The 20,078-nt window shown below is 44.6% G+C and overlaps 3 protein-coding genes across 3 annotated transcripts in view; all 3 read right to left on the bottom strand.

Annotated features, from left to right (window-relative positions):
• Positions 1-30: 30 nt before the first annotated feature.
• LOC119442944 (cytochrome c) lies at positions 31-5,126 on the bottom strand. Its single transcript, XM_037708029.2, has 3 exons — positions 4,980-5,126; positions 3,668-3,854; positions 31-385 (listed from the first exon to the last, which is right to left on the bottom strand). The coding sequence occupies exons 2-3, from the start codon at positions 3,849-3,851 to the stop codon at positions 240-242; spliced, it is 330 nt and encodes a 109-aa protein (XP_037563957.1). The 5' UTR covers positions 3,852-3,854; positions 4,980-5,126; the 3' UTR covers positions 31-239.
• A 229-nt stretch (positions 5,127-5,355) lies between these two features.
• Positions 5,356-9,421, bottom strand: LOC119442942 (multiple myeloma tumor-associated protein 2 homolog). Its single transcript, XM_037708026.2, has 6 exons — positions 9,063-9,421; positions 8,097-8,247; positions 7,670-7,718; positions 6,585-6,670; positions 5,948-6,076; positions 5,356-5,633 (listed from the first exon to the last, which is right to left on the bottom strand). The coding sequence occupies exons 1-6, from the start codon at positions 9,154-9,156 to the stop codon at positions 5,552-5,554; spliced, it is 591 nt and encodes a 196-aa protein (XP_037563954.1). The 5' UTR covers positions 9,157-9,421; the 3' UTR covers positions 5,356-5,551.
• Positions 9,422-15,240: 5,819 nt separating this feature from the next.
• LOC119442937 (WD repeat-containing protein 75-like) overlaps positions 15,241-20,078 on the bottom strand; it is a 58,455-nt gene continuing 53,617 nt past the window's right edge. The window contains exons 15-19 of the mRNA XM_037708013.2: positions 18,490-18,644; positions 18,203-18,259; positions 16,965-17,099; positions 16,537-16,631; positions 15,241-15,533 (exon numbers count right to left, since the gene is read on the bottom strand). Of these exons, the coding sequence (XP_037563941.1) occupies positions 15,320-15,533; positions 16,537-16,631; positions 16,965-17,099; positions 18,203-18,259; positions 18,490-18,644 (656 nt within the window). The 3' untranslated portion in view covers positions 15,241-15,319. The remainder of the gene's footprint in view (positions 15,534-16,536; positions 16,632-16,964; positions 17,100-18,202; positions 18,260-18,489; positions 18,645-20,078) is intronic.

The following is a 20,078-nucleotide window of genomic DNA, read 5'->3' as shown; positions in this document are numbered from 1 at the left end:
TTGCAAAACAATGAAGGACAAGGCTCCATCTGTCAGTAACAGCGGTAAAACTGCAAACATTTATTACTGTAATGGTGGTGCAGGCACTGCAACAGCATCTAACTTGTCCTTGCAGCAAGAACCACTGCCCCTCAACAACAGATGGAAAATGGAGATAATTTACTCTTGGGTATGGCAATGGTTAGGAGTGGAGGCGGCAGTGCCCCAAGCTTGTCACCGTTGTTTCCAATGCATTGCTTCTACTTTGTGGCTTGCTCCAGGTAGGAGATCAAGTCTGCTCGATCTTGCACCTTCTTGAGGCCAGCGAAGACCATCTTAGTGCCCGGAATGTACTTCTTTGGGTCTTCCAAGTAGATGAACAGCGTGTCCTTGTTCCAGGTGATCCCTACAGGGACAATGATAAAATGCCGATTAGTGTTACATACAAAACAACATCTTAGTTATGGGAAAAGACACTTGTGGTAGCATGCGTGCCAACATTTCTAAGATTTGAACACCTTTTCAATCAAAAGCCAATCACCTTTATCTGGCTAAAAAATGAAAGGACAGCATGCGTTACTGCATAGCCTCATTTAAACACTGTAACATGGTGTATACTGCAGAGTAACCAGTAAAATTGTTTACAGATGCTCTATTACACCTACGAATTAAGTCTGGTCTAGACTTGCAAACCTGGCAGTTATTCAAAAATTGTAACTGTGGCACTGCCGTCATGCAAATGGACAAGTACTACAATGTACTGAACTACGACCCCACATAATTTGGTGTTCGCTGGCGTACTCCAGCTGACATGTGGAACATTATTACAATGGATAAAACAGAAGATAGTCAATGGGACGACCTATTTGTGGCAAGAGTTAGGGAGTTGAGTGGTTGCTGATCACTATCCTTCACCTTCTTTTGAGACAAACATGGCAAGCACAAGAAAGACATTTCTGAACAAAAAATTATCTGAGCAGGTCATACAGTACACTTAGTACTGTCGTTTTAGCAACACTATAACAAAATTTCTTGAAATATGCAACTGCAAAAAATAGAAAGAAAAAAAAAAAACATGCTAAACGGGAAAACATGCGACTCAAGGTAGCCAAATAACTCGACCGACTCAACTGTAGTTGACATCTACGTAATGTGAAGCGTTGTGCGAACTGCCTATTAAGACTGTGACGAGAAACGGAAACGAAATCAAGCTGGTGGGCGATATCGGAATATGTCGCCAGAGCGAAACATCACGCTCACATCACGCCACCTGCAGCAAGGAACAACAGTGGGTGCATTAGGGTTATCGCCTATTAAAGGCGGGCAGTGCGCTTCCAACGGCACTACAACCCATGCACTGTGAAACAGATAGGTGAAGATGCTTATCGTAATCGGGTTGGCAGCAATAGCTGTGAATGTGGCGTGCGAAGGCCAGGGAAGATTTTGGTGGTACCAGAAAATGAAACAGTGTGCACTGGCATTTTCATGCGAGACGAGCGGGTGAATATTGCGGGGAAGCTGCTGTGGTGGGCAGCTAATATTCTCAAGCCTCATGCTTTTCTTGTTTACATGGGATCCAGTGGCTGCAAACCTTATACAATCACAGTTTGGCGATGTACTGAATGTTGGTGCTGAAAGATTTGTTTTCTAGAAACGTATGGACCAGTAAAAAAACGTAATTGTATTCAGTATTTTTTTGTTTTCGATCGCAAACATTGGCACTGCAAAATCTTACGTAACAGGATCTTATTAATGAGGTTCTACTGTACTAAGATGCTGCCTTTCTACAGACACTAGCAGTTGCAAACCAGGCCATTTTTAAAAGTCCAACTCAGTACAAGTATCGTTCTGTTGCTGAAAATTGAGCACTAAGAAGATACAAAAGCACACAGCAAAGAATAATAGATTTAGTATAGCAGTGCCATCTTACCATTACCAGCTGCCATGAATGTGCATGTGCGGAATTTACAGGGCTCTGGTAAGTTTACCATAACGGCTCCCAGTGGTCACCATGAGCATATAACACGGCAGCTGCCCAGGCTGCCCGTTTCAGCTTTAATTCGTCAGTTTTATTTTGCTTACTGATCATCTTACAGCAGCAAATAAATGATAAAAATAAGCCATTGCTTAGTCTCGTCTCGTGCTGAGCACACAGTATAAGCTACTTTACTATTTATTTCTTGCTATCAAGATGGAGTGCAAGCAACACAGGCTAATTATGATCAAAGCGAGCAGCTTGGGCACAGCCGTGTGGTTACGTGACTGCGGTGGCAGCTGAAGCCATCCCAGTAAACTTCCCAGAGACTGGGAAACTGTGCTCGCGCAGTCGTGGCTGCCAGTATCGGTAAGACGGTAACACCACACTAAAACTTCCTAATGAAAGATTTGAAATGCAGACTACAGGGTTTCAACAACAACACACCAATATCAAGGGCCATTGCCTACAAAGAAATAAAACGATGCGTCACCTACTAACAGAAAAGTTTGCCTGAAACCTAGTAATTCTTTTTCATTCGTCTAAAATGAAAGAAGCAATGTGCTTGCAACGTGCCAGAACCACAAGCAACGTGCCAGAACCACAATCTGATTATGAGACATGTCGCAGTGGGGGGCCTATGAACTAATTTTGACCAACTGGGGTTCTTCAACATGCATCCAATGCATGGTACACATGCATTTTTGAATTTTGCCCTCATTGAGTAGTGGCCACTGCAGCCAGGATTTGATCTCGAGACCTTGTGCTTGGCAGCACAGTGCCATAGCCGCTAAGCCACCAGGGTGGGTATACCTAGGGAAGGATCACCCATGTTCAACATAGGGTACCAACGAAATTACACGGGGCCTTGAAAGAGCTTTCACCAACATGAAATTTTTTAAACCTATGGCTCCTTTTTTGCAACTACAAGCATGATGTACAGTACAGGGATGGATATTGCACAGGGCATGTAATGTCTGCAGCACCCAGCTAATCATGAAGAACTATGGTGTGCTCTTATCTTTTCTATTTGCTGCTGCACTTGTGGATATATTCCATTATCTTTTGTTCAAGGAAGCAGATAAATGATAGCTTTCATCTTGGGCATCACACCAAAGGTACCCTGATATGAAATAATATTTCAAGGGCCTTTGGGGTATTGTGGAAAAAAAAATGATTGCAAGGAGGTGAACATCATGGAAAGAGAGCGCACAGGACTAAATCCTAGCTGAGAAGTTGACACTAATGCTTTGGAATGGAATAATAAAAGGCCCCAGATGGAATGGAGATCCTGTACAATACATAATAAAAATTCAAAGAACATTTCTTTTACATTCAATTCAATTAAACCTAGTGATGACAGACAGGTCGCCCGAGCTGATGAATGGCTAAAAAAGGAGCAGGGGTCGACTTTAAGAAATACTGTGTGTTGTATGATGTGGTGCCTGCCACAACTAACGAGAGAAGGCTCTGACCTTTCACTTAGCCATCAGCATACACTGAAAGTGATATCGCCAGAAATGTGCACTGCTGAATATGGCTCCAGTTCAAACGCTGAACTAGTGTTGCAATACTATTCATGCACAGAAAAAGTATGCTGAACACAAATTTGATAATAAAACTTCAAATGCAAATACAACACAATGAACAACTGGTGTTGGCTTAAAACAGCTCATCAGTTACAGAGTGCTAATCTGTAGCAAAGGTCATCACCTTTGCTCTTGTTGGCATCTGTATAGCTGAAGCCTGGAGCTTGGCCAGTCTTGCGTCCAATGAGACCATGCAGGTTGGGTCCTGTCTTGTGCTTGCCACCAGCTTCAACTGTGTGGCACTGCGCACACCGCTGCACAAATATCTTCTTGCCCTTCTCGGGGTCACCCTTAGGGATATCGCCCATGGCCTGAAATAAAACACACAGAGCATGTGTCTGTACTTAGAGGTCACCACACTACAAAGGCGAGGGGACAAACATTTTGCATGAATTCCGTGCCATGAAGGCTCGCCAATCAATCAATGACTTGCCAGAGGTCGACTGCCAATCACATATAAGTATAGCCAACCAATTACCAATACCTTTTGCGAATGTTTCAATAAGGTGAGCACTAAGGCATTTGCATCTGTGGACTCGGAATCTGAGCCGTATGAATAGGTTTCCAGACTGATTCAGGTCCTCGTCGCTTGGCTGCACCCCAATGTTAGCACTACAATATTTGCCACTCAATAAAGTTCTTGTTTTATGGATTAATACGGCGAGGCTTCCCGCCTAGCAATACACAGGAGCATTGTGGAGGAGCAGCTCTTTGGACAGGGTATTTTCGCGCTTACACTTTGCAGCATTTCTGACTTAAATAATTTCTAAACGTTACGGAAGCGAACGAACTGACGCGTCGCGAGGAAAAATATAAGATTAATAAGCGAGCTCAATAAAGGTGAATAAAAAAATAATAGGGCAAAGCATATGCCACGTCCTTTACAAGCCGGGGACACCAGCAGTACAGAGTTGTAGACGAAATCAAGCAGCATCAAATCAGTTTACTGCTTACACTAAGCGTCATGTTGCTCGAAAGTACAGTCCTGCTTAACCGGCGGCGAAAGCAATTAAAATGAGAACGCGACCCGTTTCCTACGGGCACATCCCAGCGGTAGATTCCTCGTTCACGGTCACCTTGTGCACAAGAGAAATATGCTAAAAACGTCACACGCAAAACAATCGGTGGCCGCTCGAAAGCAACAACTAACGGCTGCACAGCGCGCACTGCGTGGACCATCCGAGACCTGGAAACAGCACCGGTTAACGCGTGAAAGTGGTGCGGTGTAATCTGATGCAAGCTATCTTCCGGGGAAGCACATTTTTCATTCATTCGTTAGGCCTATCCCTGACCTTCCGGCGCCGGGGACGATAAGGAAGGGTATTTATGCCAGCCGCTAGCGTGATTAAACAAATTACCAGGGCTGTATTGATTGCTTAAAGGTTTTGTAGTTAAATAAAATAAAAATTCAAAACAGCGCTGAACCGGTAACTTACCTCACAAGGTTCACTCGCTGCCGCTGCCTCCGGAGCAATGCAAGGAAGGTGACCCACTGCCTCCCGGAAGAACGAGCCACGCCGCACTTGCGCACACTGCGCATGCGTGTACTGGGACCGCACATGCGCACAAGCACAGGAGGGGCGTATCGTCTGCTACGGCGTGCGGTGACGCAGAGATGACGCAAAAATGACGCGAGCGACCGAGCTCTCGTCGTTATCATTTTATTGCATCAGAAACGAACAAGCCGAGCACGCACATCTCGCGGCACAGCCGGAAGGCGCCTATTCATCGTTATGCAATGAGCAATGCACACACACACAAAAAAAAAGAAAAGAAAAAAAAAAAGAAAAGTGAAAGCACTGAAGTCGGGTACACGTGGTTCAAACACGTTTATTCCTCGCACATTTCAGACGATAGCGACGATGGCCCCCGTCCTCAAAAAGCTACCACCCTTCTCCCTTTTTCCTAGCACTGTCTACAGATGCGAAAACCTACACAGCATAAACCATGTGTTCGGTACTGTGACATAAAAGTTGGCAAGATTATCTTTACATGTGATCACTGCGCATTAACTGGGAGACCGCCGGCTCCGGTGTTTGTGTTTCTTCTTGTGTTTTTCTTTCTTATGCTTCTTGGATTTCTTCTCCTTCCTGAAAAACAAAAACAAAAAAAACAAGATCGAATATGTATTAGCAGGTAAACTACTGTAAATGTGTTGCCTGACCAATATTCTTAAACAAATTTCAACAGGAATGCCATTTCAAAGAATGCTTATGAAGTTCTAAAATAATGCAAGATTCCTATTTTGAGGGGAAAAAAAACTGTAGTTTGTCCCTGGACAACAAAACATTAGTAAGTTGAGCTGTAGAAAAGGCAGTCGAAGCCATTTCAGTGCAGTATTTATTTGCTCAAAGTCCCCCAGATAAGTCGGGCACACTCCCAAGCACACAAAAGAGCTACTGACTTGTGTTCAGACTTGTGCTTCTTGCTGGAGCTCTCTTCTTTCTCTGCCTGGCGACTATCTTGAGCGGTGGCATGGGAAATAAACTCCACACCTTCAGCTGGCCGTTTTCCACGAGTACAGAAGTCGCCTCTGGGAAAACACACATTTCCACTCCAGCTTCAAGCACCCAACTACTAATCAAGCAGGTTTGTATAATAGCGCAATAGAAGCAAGAAACAACAAAGATGCTGTTACTTCAGTGAAATAACATCCACCTAATGTGAACCTTTACAAGGTTTTCTAGTAGAGAGAGATCAATGCCAGTATACTGGAATGATTTTATTGCAATTATTTTCATTTTTGTGCACCTCACCTACATTATCACGAGGATTGGCCAGCAGCGAGTGGTGGATGACACAAACAAACAAAAGAAAAACGGAATAGAACAAAATAAATCTTAACACTGCACCAGCCAAGAATTGTCACATATTTCTACTGAAATCAAACAGCAGCACACAGACTGATTCTCAAATGCATTATTTCGTTCCATGCCTACCCAATCAGCCAGCCATGAATACTAGGGTCTTAAAGCCAATGTAAAGGGGCCAAGTTTACACACGCAAGCAGTTAAGTAGGAGAAATAAAAAAAAATGCATACCTTGCATTGGTGCCCACACCTGAGACTCGGTCGGCATCTCCCTCATCTCTGCCGTCATCGCCTCTGCGCAGTGCCTCAGTCACCTCCTGGAGAAGCCAAATAAAGAGCAAAACTTTTCTTGTGACCTGTAGCTTAAATCTTACTATGGCACACCGGCCTGCCAAACAGCAACAGTAGATTAAAGCCAGTGTTTAGTGGCAGACCCACATATGCGTGATGTGAGCAGCTGTGCCAGTGAGTACCTCAATGTTCACAAGAATTTATGTAAGTAATACAAGTGTTCAAGTCTTGCTTACCACTACGATCTACTTTCTCGAACAAGTAGTATAGAGTGCTCAAACCCAGAGTTGCAGTTGTTGTACATGTGTTGTAACAATATGCAGAAAAGGTTGAAAAGCATAATTTCTACAGCGATATCTGTGACACTAACATACATTAAAATAAACACAGCCTTGTCTCCCTCCGTGCACTTAAAAGAAACAAAAAGCAGGAATCTATGTTTGCATTAACATTCCAACAGAGGGAGAGAAAAAAAAGCCCTGAGCATACAAGACTACTACACAAAAATAACTTTGTGCACACCTAAACGTTTCATGAAGGAAAGTTAAAATTATATAATTGGCAAAATGAGCTCTCCATATCATAAAAGACTAATGCATCAAGAGATGGAGAGCTTACTTGCCCCATCAGTGATGCCAAGATTATGCGAAATGCAGTGTTCAAGAAAGGACTGGCAGTTTTAATGAAACCATTGCATCACGTTTACAATCAGTACCACAGGATATTAACATTAACTTGAGGCCAAGGAGCTCTTCCCTTCTCGAAAAAAGTTGTACCAATGTACCTCTGACACACTGTTTGAACAAACAATCTGTGTAATATTTCACTGTTAAGCGATGCAACATTTGTTATTATAAGTAGTTTCTGTGAATTTGAAGACAATAAAAAATGCATGCAAATAAGCTGAATGCACTACACAACAATTGTTCTATTATCTTAAATCGTGAAAAATTTTTGAAACATTAAAGACATTGGCACAGCCTTCACACTTAAGGAATGAGTAAAATGTGCTACAAAATCCTTACCGCTTTGCTTAGTGGCTGATGTGTCGGTTTTGCTGGCGTGGCGAAGCCCCTGTTGGATTTGAAATCATATACATTAAACACAGAGGCATCATCTTTTGTCACAAACATGTCAAGGGGGTCATCAGCACAAATTCACGCTTTTCATTCTTGATCGCAGTAGCAACATTCCGAAGAAGAGGAACGTGAGAATGCCTATCTAACTTGATGTAGGCGCCCATGAATGAGCTCCAGGTGGTCAAGGTTAATGCAGAGTGCCACTCCCCCCCCCCCCCCCCCCCCCACACACACACCCCTGCCGCTTTGGCATCTCAAATACCTAGTGCAGCGTTTTCTTCAATCAATCAACTAACTAATCAATCACATGGCAGAGTGCCAGTTCAGTGCCCAAAACCGATATCTGCAGTTTACCTAACAACAAGAGACTCACAATGCTGCAAGCATGGCTTCCTCTTCGGCTTTCTTGGCAGCTGCCACCTCATTCTGCCTTGATGTTGAAGCAGCCTGCTGCTTCTCTTTGGCATACCACGTCAGGTCCTTGCCTTTCTGCCATCGTCCCACCGGCGCCCGAAGAGAGTGCCCTGTTCATTGAAAGGACATGGTTACATGAATACAGTGAACGGACTGACAGCGCCCGTCATTACCGCTAATAAAATCCAGCAGAATCCATCTCACTATGACTATCAATGTTAATGCGATTAGAATTGAAACAATGTAGCGACATACCGAATTGCCAGCGGCGCAACACGTCATTTATGAGGCGTGCATGCAGCTCGGCGTCTCTCGCGTGCTTCGATGAAAATCGAAGCACGCGAGAGACTTGTTCATGCCATGGCATGACATGTAGTTCACGTTATGAATATCTCCAGTTAAAGAAACGACCACGACGGCATCACGACAGCGTAAGAGGCTAGATAAGACTTAAAGTAGGCAAAGAATGCTAATCGCAGTTATCCACGACGTCATCAAGTTTCACGAACCAAGGATACGTGCAAAATGTACGAGTTGTACAGCTATGTAGTATAGCCGTAAACATTTCTACAGAGCGCTGAATCGGTGCGCTGCGACGCAAAAAAAGTCGGTAATTGGGCGTTGCTGGCGCACTAGGCCATAACGACGCGCGGGCTGCACATTATTCAGTCGGGTGCATTCTGTGTTATTATATTCCAGCGCTTGGTTACAACACCGATACTCGGGAGTCTTGCATCATAGGAAGTCCGCACTTTGCTTGCTTACACAGTACGCGTTTCCTGTCAGGCAGTTGGCAAGCAAATGCCAACGTGAACAGCTGGGTTAAGGGTCAAGACAGAGTTGTCACAGAAAGGAGAAGCAAGCCGCTAAGCGCGCGAAACCAACTGTCTGTACCATAGCGCATGTGCTCTGCTGTCAGGCTTACCCAGATAGTTTTCCCGGTATTTATCTTCCTTGACGTCTTCCCAGTTAAACTGGTCGGCGCCACCGCGTGTACCACCACGAACAGGATGAAACATATTTCCAAATTAACCGTCGACACGCTTCCTTCCTTGATACTACTAACCTCAAAGGCAACACAACATCTGAACGGTTTGCATTTAGCAACCTTAGAAGAAGACTTAATTAAGGTGGAAGCTGCAAATCAATTAAAGCAAGCAGAAGCAGGAAAATAGAGGAACTGATCGATCCATTATTAAAAGCGATTTCAGAGCTACCCTTCGGTACAACCGTAAGTACACACCGCAAACTAGCCAAACCACAACAATCGTCGCACTTGGCTTGGCCAGGCTTGACCTGGCTTGACTGCCTTATGAAGTTCGCAAGGGTGGCTGAACGGGCGTGTTGGTAAAGTTGCATTTTTGGTTAGCAGCGCGACGATCTACATGGAAACGAGAGAGAAGGGATAGGAAAGAGCGCTGACTTACAACAATTTTATTGCGCACATAACCAAGGTTTAAATACCACGCTAAGGCACAATAGAAAGAACAGAAAGGTGGCGCGTGTTCAGGACTCGGCTTCCAACAAACAATATGCAAATCATGTGGTTAAATGTTGCACTTCTTTATCGCACAGTGACAATGAAGGGGCACTGACACAGCGCTCCCCAGATTTGTGAATTTCAAGCGCTTCAATGATTTCTCTAGTATGTTTGTTTTTATTGCAACTGATAATTTGCGTGCTATCGAACAACGGATTGCAACCGTGGTCTCTGCAATGAATACCGAGATGACCAGAAACGGAGTTGAAAACATGATCATTGTGCTCCTTTAATCGTTCATTGAGACAGCGTCCCGTCTGACCAATGTATTCGCGGCCGCAGGAAAGGGGAATGTTGTAAACAACACCTACAGCACACGTGACAAAGCGGTTATGATGGTTAGTTCTGCAGCAGTTTTTTTCCTTGGGATAGCAGTTGACCTGCCTGCATAAGCGTGACAACTTTTGTGGTGCCGAAAACACAACATCGACGCCAGCACGCCGGCCAACTTTCTTATGGGACAAGGTGTGAATATAAGGGATGACGGTGACTCTGTTCCTGAGAGTGGCAGAATCGGGGTGACTAGCTTTTTCTTGCTTTTGCAAGCTTCCGGCTACTGACGTCAGCAGACTGCCCGGGTAGCCCGATTGCTCAAGTCTCCGGGTCTGTTTCCCGAAACTGGTTTCCATTAAGTGGTGACATGACTTTGAAAGGGAATTGGTAAAGCATAGGCTAACGATTCCCCGCTTGATGAGCTTAGAATGCGCTGAGCTAAAAGGTAAAAGAGCTTTGCTAGCTCTGAGTTCATACATCCAGCATAGCTGGTTGTTCCTAAAACTGAGTCTAAGATCTAAAAACCTAATCGAGTCGGCAACAGGCAGTTCATGGGTTAAAACAAATGGGTGAAGACATTCTTCAAACAATGATAAGGCATCACGGCAGCTAGTTTCGACAGTGTCGGCGTCAGTATCTAAAAGAACTAAAAAATCATCTACAAACCTAAAAACTTTTTCCACGAAAGACGGAAGGCGTTTGGAAAGTGCACGGCCATGAGTGGCTAGCAAGATGTCACTCAGCACGGGCGCTATGCATGAACCGATGCAAACTCCATCCCTTTGTAGGTACGTCTTCCCGTTCCAAGTGGCGAACGTCGACTTCAAGTAACGTATCTAAAAGCTCCAGAAATCCCCCTATGGTGATACCAGTGGCGTTCTGGAAGGCTACGCTGCCAAACTTGTCAATGCAACAAACATACCAACAATTGTTCTACTAAGCAACAAACAATCCACTACTAATGCAACTAATGCAATGCACTAACAATGCACTCTAATGCAACAAACAATGCAATGCACTAACAATGCACTACTAATGCAACAAACAATGCAACAAACATACTAGAGAAATCATTGAAGCGCTTGAAATTCACAAATCTGGGGAGCGCTGTGTCAGTGCCCCTTCATTGTCATTGTGCGATAAAGAAGTGCAATATTTAACCACATGATTTGCATATTGTTTGTTGGAAGCCGAGTCCTGAATACGTGCCACCTTTCTGTTCTTTCTATTGTGCCTTAGCGTGGTATTTAAACCTTGGTTATGTGCGCAATAAGATTGTTGTAAGTCAGCGCTCTTTCCTATCCCTTCTCTCTCGTTTCCATGTAGATCGTCGCGCTGCTAACCAAAAATGCCTTATGAACTAACAGAACCGTAACCAGTAGGTCGTGACCACGGTGTAAAAAGGAAGGTGATCCGACGGCGGCGCGAGGCGCGGCCACGACTCTACACACGCCGCTGCCGCAAGGGGCAGCACCTGTTCTGGGGGCCACTTTTTCGCTCGCATTGCTGGCGCTTTTATGGGCACGTGCGGCAGAAGTGCTTTATTTCGATGAATATATGTCGTTCGCCTGCTTAAAACGACTCTACTTGTTTGGAGGAACGTTCCATTATATTTCTACCGACATTCCGATTGACTCCGACGCGGCGAGCAGCGGTAAGCGCAACCCCCCCCCCCCCCCCCCCCCGAATACTCGAACTGCAAATTAGACCTTCTACCTGTACATTATATGAAAAACCATGCTGTACCACAACCGAACACACCATGAAAACCATGGGGGCTAAATATGCAGGCAAAGAAAATGTACTTCGCACAAAAATCTCATTCCTCCACCAAATCTACCTTTCACAAATCGAGAGATTGGCTGCTCCCATATATTTTGTTGAAGCTAAGGAGTAATGAAGTCATACCCATTTAGCAGGAACCTTATCCTTAGCACCAGTTTCGAGAGGTTTGTTCTCACGTTCAGTGGTTGAAATGCATTGACAATCCAGTTAAAACATATCGTTGGAAAAATGAAACTCTGATAAGCATTAACCAGAACATCAATGCATTTCGCCTAGACTTGGAATGCATATTTCTCGAAACTGGTATCGAGCACAGTATTTCTGCTAAATGGATACGGCTCCATTACGACCTGGTTTTATTTAGCAATTATGACATGTGCCCCGAAATTAATTACAAGGCCAATAAATAAATATTGCCGAGTAGCTAATGTATTGAAAATTTTCATACAAATAACATCCACCAATTGAGCAACCCAGCTGATGTGAGAATGGTATTACAGTTAAACCTGGATATAACGAAATTGACAAATTCCCCAAAAACTTCGTTATAAAGAGGATTTTGTTATATGCAGGTTCGAAACGAAAATTCGAAAAAGGAACGCTTACGGTATGTGCGCACTATCGCTCAACATTTACTCCCAATACACTGAAGTTGCGATAAACAAAAAAGTCCCAGTTTCGCCCGAAAGCCGAGGCATCGATTGCGACAGCAAATTAGCAGACAGCTATACGAAGCAAGGATAGTACAGTCAAACCTCGTTAATACGTACCCGCTTAATGCGTAATTGCGGTTTAAACGTGGTCGCGAAGATTCCCCCACCCAGCCCCCATTGAACCCCATGTATTGGCTGATCGCTTAAGCCGTAGTCACTCATTGCCCACCAAACTGTTACTTCGTATTATTTTTCTTGTTCCACACGCACAGGCACAAAATCGTAAAAATCTCATGTGCGCAGACGTTCGATTCTGGAGTTGCGACGCCCGGACGACAGTCGCCAGCGATAGTGAACTTACAACATGGCCACCATGACGTATTTCCTGCTCATACAACTTTGCCGATAGCCGCGCACAAAAGCATGGCCTTCTAGATAAGTTCCCGGTAACGCGGAGTAGCTGCCGGTAGGGGGTACGAATTCGCTGTCGCCGTCGCAGTAGTAACCGCGCAGAAGCACATTTTATTGCGAAGCGCATTTGTGCCGTCACCGCGGACGTCGCTTTGAGGTTCCCTGTAAAGTCCAAACACGGCAACATCGTCGCCGCGCGCCGTACGCTGTGTGTGCGAGTCAAAGCTTGTGGGGGTCAGCCGACCAAGGTAGAATCGACCTTGAGCCGACTCAATCTCGCGCGCGCGAGGGTGAAGGGGGGGGGGGGGGGCGGAAGCGCGCTTCCGCGCTAGGCACGGCGGGAGAGGAGAGAAAGGGAGGCGTTTATTTCGGCGGCGGCCGCCGTACCTTGAAAGCGATATGCGATGTGGGAGAAAGTGTGTGCGCGCGCGGCCTTATCTTCAAAGCGAACTGCACACAAGGTCAATATCTTGGGTGTCTTCGTCAAAGCACTCATCCTTGGAATGTCACACCAGGTACTGGATGCGTGGACGCGTGTCGTTTCGCACAAGCGCGCGTCGTCGGAAACGAAGAGCGAGCGACACGATGGCGTCGTAGTAAAACGTCGTAGCGGCGTATAGTGTCACCTAGTGTCAGGTTAGTGAAGTGAAGCGCAGACTTGCGCAGTAAATAAAAAAGTGGCGCTGCCAGCGCGTTGAAAAGATTAAAAAAAACGTTTTATTGCGATAGCAATTATATGGACACTTCAACCGGATTTTTGCCGTCGGCGTCGCCGTGAGGTTCCGTATAGATAAAATCTTCGCCCCGCGCCGTATGCCCGAGCAGAAGCGTGCGGGGACGCGCGCTATCACGGAGAGCGAACGCACTCAATCTCCCACGCGCAAGCAAGGAGGCGGGAAGCCAGCGCCGGAGGGAGCGGGGGGGGGGGCGCACTTCTACTCTGCCAACAACCGCGCTCGTCGCTCGCCCGCGCCGTCTCTTATCTCCACACGGCTCTGACCTTTGTATGCGCTGTGCATTCGCCGCTCAGCTTCCGTTGAAGCGATAGACCGCACGTACCTTCGCCCGCTGCGGCGTATGCGCTTGCTGCCAGCGTTTTGACAGTCGTTGTCTGCAGTCATTCAATGTGATCTATTCACGTTTGTTTGTGCGCGCTCACACCACGCTTGTTCATTCAGTTAGTAATAGTCGGGCCATTTTCCAACGCACGCTACACATGCAATGCTGCCCGGATAGGCAGTGCAGCGCTACAGGTGTATCCCTCTCGCACGCGCTGCCCCCGGGAAGCGCTTCTCATCAACACCACCGTTTCACACGCGCCTTCTCGTGGTCATCGAGTCTCTCTTCATGTCGGTCTACTTACGCCGCAGCACACCTGCTTACTTAATCAGCTCATGTTTACTACAATTCATATTGCTACCAAAGCCGCTCACCTTCGTATGACATTGCTGTGTTGCTATCGCATTCATTGCTTTGCCCTTTGGGCGAAACTGCGACATTTTTTTTTCTTCGGCAGCATCAACAGGAAAAGGAGAGTGCCGGCTTGACGGGCTAGGCCAGCTGCAGCAAGCGGCGGGATCAGGTTTGAATGAAGGGAGGGGGAAAGGTCACGCCCGCGGCGGCAAGATCGCCGGGTCGAGGGATGCCGGCCCGCCTCGCGCACGCTCGCCCACGTGCGCTCGCTCTCGCCTCACAGTCGCAGTGAATTCGGGCGCGCCAAGCGCGACGCCACCGCTTTGCATTCCATCGCGGCGGAGAAGGTGCTTCCGGTTGCTGCTCGCGCAAAACTGACAAAATTTGGGGCGAAATCTCTAGGTTGTCAGCTGGGAAAAATTCGTTATTTCGAGGGGGTCTCCCGCTGCCACTTTGTTATGTAGAGGTCTCAAATACATGTGCTTCTATGGAGTAACGGCGGGGAATATAAAAACTTCGTTATATCCAGGAATTCGTTATATGGAGGTTCGTTATTAAGCAGGTTTAACTGTATCTGCTACAGAAAATTCTTTGCCCATCTGTTTCCAGGAGATCACCTGTACACATTAAATGGATTAGAAAAGATGTTGCCAACTTTGGATCCACCAGATTGAAGCAGGGGGCCAAACAGCTGTCGTCATAAAAGCTTTTCTGAGTGACCCACTACCACTGACAATGCAAACTTCTTGCTGATGATTCATTGTACCCCAAATACATATTTTACATTGTGCTTCAACAAAGATTAGTACTGCACAACAGTGAAATGGTACGGTGCCTCAATCTTTGGATTATGGAATGTATGCATGCTGAAAACATCCAGTATATACAGCCCATTCACTCTGCTTGCATGCAAGCCATATAGCATGCATGCAATATGGCTTGTGCCTATGAACTCGAGGCAGTTTGCCAAACAATGTTCACAGATAGGGAAACCACATGATGCAAAAAACAATGCAGCAACCACAGCATAGAAATTATAAATACACTTTAATAGACAAATAATGATATGTGAAAACCTAGAGATGATTTGTTATGTCTTATGTAGTGCTAGCTCTCTTCAGTCAACCAGGTGAAGTGCTTCACTTTAGCCAGTTTAATGCTGCCTAGTAAGCTCTCATGTGTAGGTGACACCTTGTCTGCATCTACAGCTTTGCGCTCTTCAGGCTCTTGATCAACATCCATGTCTGCATCTGAGTCAGACTCATCTTGGCTCATGGCATCATCATCAGAAGCAGTTCCTCCATTACGTCTTGCTCCAAACCTGCAAAAATAAGCACAAAATAGTTGAATACCTCAGTCTCAAATGTAATTTTCTGCTTAAACAGCAATTTTTGCTTTCCAGATCACTTCAATGGGAGAATATGCCCGCTGCAATCTACTGCAACTCTACAGGTTGCAGTAGACTACGTGTCGTCATGTTAAAAACATTCTTCATTGCCATAGTTGCATTACCCATAGTTTATGCCACAATTGTATTAGTATAACGTTGAGAATGATCAAACAACTGCATAGTAAAAGGCAGAGTGCTCTCACGCTCACTGGTATCAGTAAAGTTTTGAAACAGATTGCCATGTCATCAGGCATTTGCCCATATTTACCCTAGCTGTAAGTAGTGATCAGCATTTTCGGTTTTTATTTTCTGTTTAGATGAGGTTATATTAATTTTTTCTCAGGCACAAATTTTTGCATCAAGCATGCCAGGTTTTTTTCATTGAATACCTACTATCTGGTTCACCAATTTTAAGGAGCTGAAATGTGATGTACTACTGATGATTCTGTTCTTAAATGCTGTTGCATCCAATACACAGAAGAACAAAGTTTTTGAAAAGCAGTCTAGCAAGGGCACAACAATATGACAATGCAGCTTGACCTTGATCTCACCAGGCTCCTTGTATCAAAGTGCATGCACATGCTCGCAGCTGCACGCCGATCAGTGTTTCAGCTTGCCAGTAAATTTGCTTTCAATGATTCTTTTTAGTTAAAAGCAAATTCCAGAGAAAAATTCTTTGTGCCCTTTCCAGTTCAAGCCGAAGACACTGAACCCTAGCTATAGCAAAAGTACATAACAAGCACACTTCAAGATAGACATGCAGTTCCTATGGATGTTACGTAACATGGCTACAGTACACTGCATGTGGAGGTATAGCAATAGAAATATGAAAGCAAATGGATGATTCCGGTTTTATGCCCTTCCAGAGTTCCTAGAAGCATCAATATTTTCATTATACATGCACCCGAGGAAAAGAAACTTAAGATTCAGTTACCTCTTCCCTTGTTCCTTTTTGCTGAGGAATGCAGACAGCAAGTTTTCGTAGAGACTTGTCATTGGGGGCAACGCGTGAGAAGCCACATCCAGAAGCTGTGGCAAAACAAATGCAGTGATTATGCCAAATAACCATTTCCTCTCAGTTTAGTTATCCTATGTGTGAAATCTAAACCACAACTCCTACACATAGATCATCAAGAAGCAATGGTGGTTAAGGGCTCCTACAACAGACACGAATGAAATACAGTTTTCTGACATCAAATGAACATGCAACCTGCCCAGGGGATGCCATCTGTGTAAGCCAGATTGCTTCAAGAGAAGATAAACATCAAGGGAGAAAAGAATAGATCATATAGTAAAACATTAGGTTAGTGAATTTGGCTCACGAGGTGCATGCCAACATATGAGCTCAAGCCTACTACACACCTGGTGCACTTCCTGGAAGCCAGAGAGTCCCAGCCTGTGCTGCTCGGGGGCCTCAGTTGCCACAGCTGATCGACTCTCTTGAGCCACCAGAGCGCCGAATGGCGTGGGAGGCACCAGTGACTCAAGTTTTACTGACTGAAAGGGAGAGAAGGAAAATATGTTAAGATCAATGATTTAACGTGCATTTCACTTGCGATAATGCTTAGTGCTTATACTTAGTTCTGGCACTTGTTTGCAAAAACCTTTGTACGAAGCTCCTTGTATGCCATAGGTGCCTCAGATGTGTGACAAAATTTGGAAGCTATACTTGATGTTTGCACTAGTTTATGTCATCTTGTATGAAGCCTCTTGGGTGTCATGTTTAATGACGAGGAGAAAAGAGCAGAAAGGAATTAAAGGTGTGCAGGGGATAGTTTTGAGGCAACAATTACATCCTCATCTGGCAATCGAAGAGCAAGAGCACGAATGTCAGTGGATGCGTATGCAAGAGAAACCTGAACTTGCTATGGTAGGTCATTTCAATCACAGTTTTATGTGTAGAGATTTCAGTTTTAACATCTCTATGCAGCAGGACCCAGCAACAATCCTAATCCTGTTTTAGAGGTAATCTGCCATGTATGGAAAGAGTGGACGTGCTGAGATGGCATGGCGTCATGTGCGCGCGCCGTCATCCTGCTCATTTGTTACTGGAGGTTGCGTAATTTCGAGTTTTGGAGATGCGCTGAAGCAAGAGGCAGATTAAGCATTCACTTCCCGCTGCGGGGGCTTTTCATGATATCATCGGACCACCGCGGACGACACTATCAGCCACAGGGGTGGAGTGGACGTTAAATTGATGCTGGCTTCGCATCGTACCGCCAATGTGAAGATATTGTCGACATGGCATGAAGGCATACCTTCATCGCTGACTCATAAATTAATTTTTTTTCTCATTCAAGTTTGCTTTTTCCGATTGCCCTGAAATTCTGAAAACTTTGTGGCATCTTCTGTGTAAGAAAAATCCATCGACAACTGTATTTATTTGTATAAAAGGTCAAATTTTATTACAATGAAATTTCGATTTAAGGAAGCAAATTGCCAATTTTAGTGATTTCATTATTTCGAGGTGTACTTAAAATGTCATCTAAGAACAATCGATAGGGTTTAGTAACCAAGATATAATCCAGATATACCACTAAATATTATGTATGTAGGTAATCAATGCATCTACTAAATTTAGCCACAAGAAAAGTAAGTACCTGATGTCCCTTAACAGTTTCCTTTTCCTTGGCATCCTTTACCCAAGAGTAGAGTTCCTGTAACAAAAATGTAGAAAAATAATTCAAACATGCCTCAATGCAATTGATGGTGACAGCATTCAACCAATCCCTACAGCTTTTACAGACAACCCTAGTATATTATATAGGTTTATCATGCAGTGCTGGAAAGCATTCTCGTATACAAAGTGTTTCCAGATTACTTTTGCCACTGCTTTTGAGCACAATCCTTTCCTAGCTACGACATACTGTTATTTCAGTAAACACACCTGCTCTCTGCTGAGGAAGCAGAGTCGCTGCAGAGCATCACCACACGAGCTGGCCGAGTTATTCGGCAGAAACGTGGCTGCTCTGACTGGCTGGCATTCAGCAGGGATATCACTGGTCTGTACAGAGTCCTTGATCCTTGGCTCGAACAGAAGCACTGTGAACGTGGCACAGAGAAAGACAAAGAGTAAGAATTAGACCAACTACTCTCTGCAGGCAGCTGAAGAATCACCATATTTACGTGATTCTCTCGCACTCCAAAATCTAATGAGCACCCAATTTTCACAGATTTAAAGCAAGAAAACAAAAGTGCATCTGAATGTAACATGACCCCGATTTGTAAAAAAATCAATATAGTATGCCTCCTATGCTGAAAAAATGAAACATGCTGAATTTACCTTCACAGAAAGGAATTTTTTAATGAACTTTCATAATGAAAGTGGCACATTATTGTCACCATTTGCACTTCCTTGGTCACAGATAGATGCACACAGGGGCGGTTTTCTTGAGAGATACTACTACCGTTTTTAAGAGCTAGTATGTGACTCTGCATCGGACTTGTCGAAGTATGCGGCTGACAACATTTCTGGAACTGTGCACATACAGGAAGCTTGGCACAGCACCAGAAACGCTAGCAGCTGTATCTTCTGACACATACAAGGCCAGGTCATGCGAAATCTCACGAAAGTGATGGTATCTCCAAGAATGATTGATTGAGAATACAGCTCCAGATTGTAGTTGAGCACAAAACCCACAGCAACCTTCACGAAAACGTGCTCTCTTGCCATCTTGTGATGACGACGCTGCATCTGACGGTAAACTCGCCGCAAACATAGTTTTGGTTTCATATCCGATTGTTACGTGCAGACAATTTCTGGATCCAATTTCTCAGAAAAAAAGTCGTGTTAGACTTATGTAAACAGTCAACGTACGATTTTTCGGACTCCTTAGGTATCAGAAAAAATTTAATGCATGCTTTTAACCACCCTCAAGAGCTCAAATAGCCACAGCCAAGTCCTAAATAGCTTTAAAGGCCTGCCAGTACAATTATTAGGCGTCTCGATGCTTGTACTGTGACAGGAGATAGCACGCGCACGCGTGTATAATTAAGAAACACATTTTTTGTCTTGTGACAGTGGCCCCTTTGCACTCTTGGTATGCTTCACTGCAATACACTGCATATGCTATACTGCGTAGCACAGCTGTATTGAGGCGAACCTCACTAACCCGCATCATGCAACACTTGAGGCATCTCGGTGCTTGTACTGTGACAGGAGACGGCGGGTGCAGGCATGTATAATTAAGAACACATTTTATCAATTTTAGCAACATTTTAGCAATAATACTTGACCTCCTTTTTGTAAGTCGTTCATTAGAAAACTTGTTATTAGAAAACTTTGTTTCGGTTGAACCTGGAATTTCTGATCATAGTCTGGTATATTTTTCTTGTTCTTTGGAAGTGATTAATACAACAAAATGTAAAACAACCACTGTTAACGATTTTTCTCGTGCCAGAGACGAAAGTGTCTTGGATTATCTTGAACAATGCCTTGATAACTTTCACGGTAACAATGCTACTGTGCTTTGGGAT

Source organism: Dermacentor silvarum, chromosome 2 (genome assembly GCF_013339745.2).
Source record: "Dermacentor silvarum isolate Dsil-2018 chromosome 2, BIME_Dsil_1.4, whole genome shotgun sequence".
Taxonomy (NCBI): domain Eukaryota; kingdom Metazoa; phylum Arthropoda; class Arachnida; order Ixodida; family Ixodidae; genus Dermacentor; species Dermacentor silvarum.
Note: the sequence above shows the minus strand (reverse complement) of the source record. Positions and strands in the feature narration are given on the sequence as shown.